Source organism: Papio anubis, unplaced genomic scaffold, assembly GCF_008728515.1.
Source record: "Papio anubis isolate 15944 unplaced genomic scaffold, Panubis1.0 scaffold429, whole genome shotgun sequence".
In the NCBI taxonomy this organism is placed as follows: Eukaryota; Metazoa; Chordata; class Mammalia; order Primates; family Cercopithecidae; genus Papio; species Papio anubis.
This window is the reverse complement of record NW_022164464.1, coordinates 15059-20492: the sequence shown is the minus strand read 5'-3', so window position 1 is coordinate 20492 and position 5434 is coordinate 15059. Positions and strand designations below refer to the sequence as shown.

General features: G+C 43.4%; 1 protein-coding gene across 1 annotated transcript; it reads left to right on the top strand.

Moving 5' to 3' along the window:
• The first annotated feature begins 1869 nt into the window (after nt 1–1869).
• LOC101010496 (thymosin beta-15A) lies at nt 1870–5225 on the top strand. The gene is made up of 3 exons (XM_003919253.4): nt 1870–2028; nt 3766–3882; nt 4783–5225. The coding sequence occupies exons 2-3, from the start codon at nt 3783–3785 to the stop codon at nt 4818–4820; spliced, it is 138 nt and encodes a 45-aa protein (XP_003919302.1). The 5' UTR covers nt 1870–2028; nt 3766–3782; the 3' UTR covers nt 4821–5225.
• Nucleotides 5226–5434: the final 209 nt, after the last annotated feature.

The following is a 5434-nucleotide window of genomic DNA, read 5'->3' as shown; positions in this document are numbered from 1 at the left end:
TGGGAGTATAAATTAGTTCAGCCATTGTGGAAGACAGTGTGGTGATTCCTCAAAGTCCTAAAGACAGAAATACCATTTGACTCAGCAATCCCATTACTGGGTATATACCCGAAGGAATAGAAATTGTTCAATTATAAAGACACATGCACAGGTATGTTCATTGCAACACTATTCACAATAGTAAAGACATGGAATCAACCTAAATGCCCATCAATGATAGACTGGATAAAAGAAAATATGGTATATATACAGCATGGAATAATACGCAGCCATAAAAAATAAAGAGGTCATGTCTTTTGCAGGGACATGGATGGAGGGGGAGGCCATTATCCTTAGCAAACTAATGCAGGGACAGAAAACCAAATACAGCTTGTTCTTACTTGTAAGTGGGGTCTAAATGATGAGAACACATGGATACAGAGGGGAACAACACACACTGGGACCTGTCAGGGGGCAGAGGGTGGGAGGATGGAGAGGATCAGGAAAAATATCTAATGGGTGTTAGGCTCAATATCTGGGTGATGAAACAATTTGTAGAACAAATACTCATGACACAGTTTACCTATGTAACAAACCTGCACATGTACCCCTAAACTTAAAAGTAAAAAAAAAAAAAAAAAAAAAAAAAAAAAAAAAAAAAAACGCTGGAAGCTACACATCACATTCAGGATAGGACTACCCCTGGGGAAGTGGGAAGGTGAATAGAAATGGAGGGAAGGTCAAGGAAACCTCAATTATCTTCTTTAAAGTTTTCATTCCTTAAAAGAAAGACAAAGTAAATATACCTAAATGTTAACAACATTGAAATCTGAGTAGTAGAAACACTGGTGTTTATTATATTTAATGCCAGGGACATTGTAGGTACACAATTAATATTATTTATTGAATGAGTATGCTTTTCTGTTTTAAAAGTTTCTCCAACATACACAATTCTCAAATTAACAGAAAGTGCTACAAGAGCAAAGAAAAGGGAATGAAGTGAGGTGGGGGAAGCTTGAGAAATCCTTTTGGAAAGAGTGATTTCTGATCTATATAGATCTATACCACCATACCTGGGGTGCAAGTAAAAGACATAGTTCTACCTCCATCTTACCTTAATGCTCTAAGGTTCTGGGTGAGTATCCAGAAAATGATCTTGAACGTTTAGTCCTTTCAAGTAACTACCGGATCCTCAATTTTCTCTTCCAGTAGACACTGGGTGGTGCTATTGTCCAAAAATTCCTCCCTATCACGGATTTATTATTTCAATCCATATACATCTCCACAACCATTGTGTCTTATGGACCAAAGTGCTAGGGATTGGGGATATAAAGGTGAATAGCTTCAGTTGTTCTGTGATTATAAACTGATTGCTATCGGGTTCCGTGGCCGAGAAAGTTGCAAATGTGACTGTTACACTTTATAGGAGAGCACTACTGTCACAGAAATATCCAGTTGTAGGCGTGAATGACCCTGAATCACCCACCCTCATCATGAGCACCCCTACTCCACGACCTGGCCAAGGATTAGAGCAGACAACACCGAGCCCTACTTCCAACCTACTGTTAGGTTTTCATAGCGTCCTTAGGCCCCAGCGGCTATAAAAAGCCCAGAGAGCCTAAATACCGGTCATTAGGCTTGGACCTCGGTGTTCCAGATGTTCTAAGCTCACTGGGCAAGATGTGTCTGCTTATTGCAAAGGCCTCTGTTATTGTGAAGGAGTGAGTGTACTTTGGATGAAGGGAATGTGGACCCTCAGGACTAAAGCAGTGGGAGAGGCCAGGGAGGTGGGGCCTGGGGAGGCGAGGTCTGCTCTGACGTCACCAAGCCCCAGATCTTAGAAGAGATGGTGGGCGCAGGCTCTGGAGGCTCAAGCCGAGGAGGGGAAGGAGGAGAGTCCGGAAATCCTCAGCCAATCGGAGAGGGCTGGGGCGGCGCCTGCTACAGGGCTTAGTACTGCAGGGCTCTGCGCGGGAACGCTAACCTTGTGCAGAGCGAGCCTGGGTGTCAGCCCAGCGTACGGCCTTTCACGAGTCTTCAAGCTTTCAGGTGAGGACCCGCGGCCTTGCAGGAGCCAGAGGACCATGGGGACGGGAAGGCGTGGGGGTCGTGAGGCGGGAGATGCCGCGCCTTCGGGTGCCAGAGGGGCCGGGGTTGGGACTGGCGTTTGGCGTCTGCGCCGCCGCCAGGCCCGGCGAGTCCGAGCCTTTGTCTTCCTGGGGCACCGCCTTCTGCGCGCGATGCCGAGCCCTCCCGGGGGCCGGTCCCTGGAAACAAGGCCCCGGGGCGGGGGTAGGGGACCCTTAAAGCGGCCAGTCTGCGGATGAGGAGTTTGGGGGCTGCCCGGAATGGGCCCTCTGGTACTGGGCCCTGGTTCCTTTCCCCCCCGTGGCTGTTAGACTGGGCGTCCGACAACGCTAATAGTTATTTGAAAAAGTATGCAAACTGCTCCTGACAGACAGGCTTATGCGCCCGGCCCTGCTGTTATTTATTTGTTAGTTCCAGTTTCCCAGCTCCGAGCTTGGCGTCTGATCGCTTGGCAGAGGAGGGTCTTAGGGTAACCTCGACGGAATGGAGGCATGTTCGGCACTTCTCACTGCTTGGGGGCCTCTCCATTCTACTCCAGGGACTAGACAAAAGTGTCTTGCTCCACCAGGGTGGGGCCAGGCTTGCTCATGAAAGCTCTGCCTGGGATATCCTATTGTCTCTTCTGAAGAAACTCGGGACTTTCACAGGGCACCAGCCATTTCGTCAGGTCCGCAGCTATGCACCTCTGAGCCTCATCTCCTCCCTCTCTGCAGAGAAAACATGGTGAAAGAAGACCCACTTCTATTTGGTTTATTCCATTCTAATGAAGTCCTGGGTCTGATCCTAGTTAGCTGTCCCTTCTTACAACGTTTACAAATCAGTGCCACAAGGAGCTATTATGAGACGTGTATTGTAGTGCCTTAATGTACTGTCGTCTCTGGGGATTTAAAATAGAAAGAAATTAGTACAACTTATCTCACTCTTTTTTGTGTGCTGCTCCCCATCTCCCAAGAAAAATGGCAAAAACCAAAAGTAAATAGCAAGTGAAGATGCTCAAATGGTGCTATGTTCTGTTACAAAATAATTACCTGGTTAAAGCCAGTCTTTATTTTTTCTTCTATCCCTGTCTGGTCTTGTGCTTCTATCATCTCTATTTTATCCTTGCTGTGATTTTAAGAGTCAGACATATTGGCTCTGGGTTTCTAGAACATCTTGGTTTCTGGCGCGTTCTGATCCAATGGCATTTACTGCCTATCAGAAACGGCTAATGATGAATTGAAATTATTCTAACAAAAATGTAACTTTTCTAGTATCTGTTGCTGTTTTTCTGTTGAAAATGAGCGGGTAGACTATACATTGATAGGAAATGTGAAAATTTTTGCTTGTGACCCCTTAGTCCGAAGATAGTTCTGCCAGGTAAGTTTTCTTAAAAATGTTTTTTTCGTCTGGGCGCGGTGGCTCACGCCTGTAATCCCAGCACTTTGGGAGGCCGAGGCGGGCAGATCACTTGAGGCCAGGAGTTCGAGACCAGCCTGGCCAACATGGTAAGACCCCCGTCTCTACTGAAAATACAAAAATTAGCTGGGCGTAGTGGCGTGTGCCTGTAATCCCAGCTTCTCGAGAGGCTGAGGCAGAGGAATTGCTTGAACCCGGGAGGCGGAGGTTGCAGTGAGCTGGGATCGTGCCACTGCACTCCAGCCTGGGCGACAGAGCAAGATCCTTTCTCCAAAAAAAAAAAAAAAAGTTTTTTCTTTTCAGGCTTTCTTCTAGTCAAGATGAGTGATAAACCAGACTTGTCGGAAGTGGAGAAGTTTGACAGGTCAAAACTGAAGAAAACTAATACTGAAGAAAAAAACACTCTTCCCTCAAAGGAAAGTAAGTCATGTGGGGTTCTATTGGAAACAAACAGTAGAGAAAGTTAATAGGTTCAGTAAATAAACCTATCTTCTAGTAAATTTTTTACACAAAGTAAGCAATAATTAGAGTACCATGGTATTTAATGCAACAGTTAAAACTATCAAATAGTTTTCTTCTGGTTCTCACATGATGGGCCCAGTAGTGATGGGGGTATAAAAAACTAGTTTCTTGTTGGAAAATTATTAAAAACCACATTAAAACCAATCTTGGAATATGGGATGTAGCACTAAAAAACACTTAGTTTTTGTCTACTTTTGGGTATTTGGCATTTTTCTACATTTAAAAATTGAGTCCATAATATTATCCCTAAAGAACCCTGTAGACTGCAGTTTTGGCTTTCTATATCTGATGACAAGATAAGGTGAGAACAAATTTAGATCTTAGTATACTTAAAGCTCTCAGATTCAAGAGATCGGTTCTGTCCTCTGGAGTTACAGCCTGCTGGAGAAACTCTAAGCATATTCACAAAAGCCAAGGGGCACCTTTTGTTATGTCAGTTTTATTTGAGAGTTGCAACATTAGTTAAAATTATCTGAAAGTGTATAATTTTCTAACTTAATGGTGACAGATAAATCTGAAGAAAGTACTTCACTTACTCCTCAGTCTTCAATAATCTGAAAAAATGACAACAGCATTTGGAAAAACAAACCCTAGTGTTGATATAGTTTCTAGTTGGTAGTTCAGGTGCTTAATGTGCACACACACACCCCACTGTGAGTTTTGTGGTTAATGCCTTGGCATTCTAAATTTAAAGCATGTATGGCAGCCTTCAATGACTTACAAAGAGCTCTTTTGGAAGAAGCTGAACTTAGTCTTAGGAAAATACTTTTGTAATTTTTTGTTTCTTTTTTCCCCCAGCTATCCAGCAGGAGAAAGAGTGTGTTCAAACATCATAAAATGGGGATCTCCTCCAAAGAGCAGATTTCAACATTGCCTGACAGTCTTGGTTTTAGGCTTGTTTTTTTTTGTAACCCTATGTGTTTGTAAAGATTTCAGACATCTTCTGATTTCTTCTCACCTATATTCCCTGGCTAAGAGGTCAGGGGTAGTGAATGTTTCCTTAAGTTCCTTTCTAAACTTCGGATTGGTATGTAAATTCCAAATGGCAGATGCTGTCAATAATCTTGCCATTGATGACCTTTGTGTACGTAGTCCTTGCACCTCATACAGGATAAGCCAATTTTAACTTTCTACAATGGGTGCCTCAATTGTTTCATAATCTTCATGAAGTTGCATCATTTGGCAGCTTATAGTTTATTTTCACTTCCAATGTAGCAATAAAATAATAAATATTATCGTTATTGTGTGACTCTTGTGGTTCATTCTGGTGGTATTCTAAGGAATGAAATGTACACAAGGCTACCTTTTTACCCAAACAAAATGGTTGAAGGAAAACTTTTAGCAGATTGTTCCTGGGGGGAAATATTCAATTCCGTCCAGGTCCAGTGAGTCCTGACTTGGGGATGGTAGGTGCTTTTTCTTTAGAGTTGGAATCACAGAGTTAGAGAAC

Coding starts and splice junctions, on each gene's coding strand:
- LOC101010496 (XM_003919253.4), top strand. CDS start 3,783: ATGAGTGATAAACCAGACTTGTCGGAAGTGGAGAAGTTTGACAGGTCA. Junction 3,883..4,782: donor CACTCTTCCCTCAAAGGAAA/GTAAGTCATGTG, acceptor TTTTTCCCCCAG/CTATCCAGCAGGAGAAAGAG.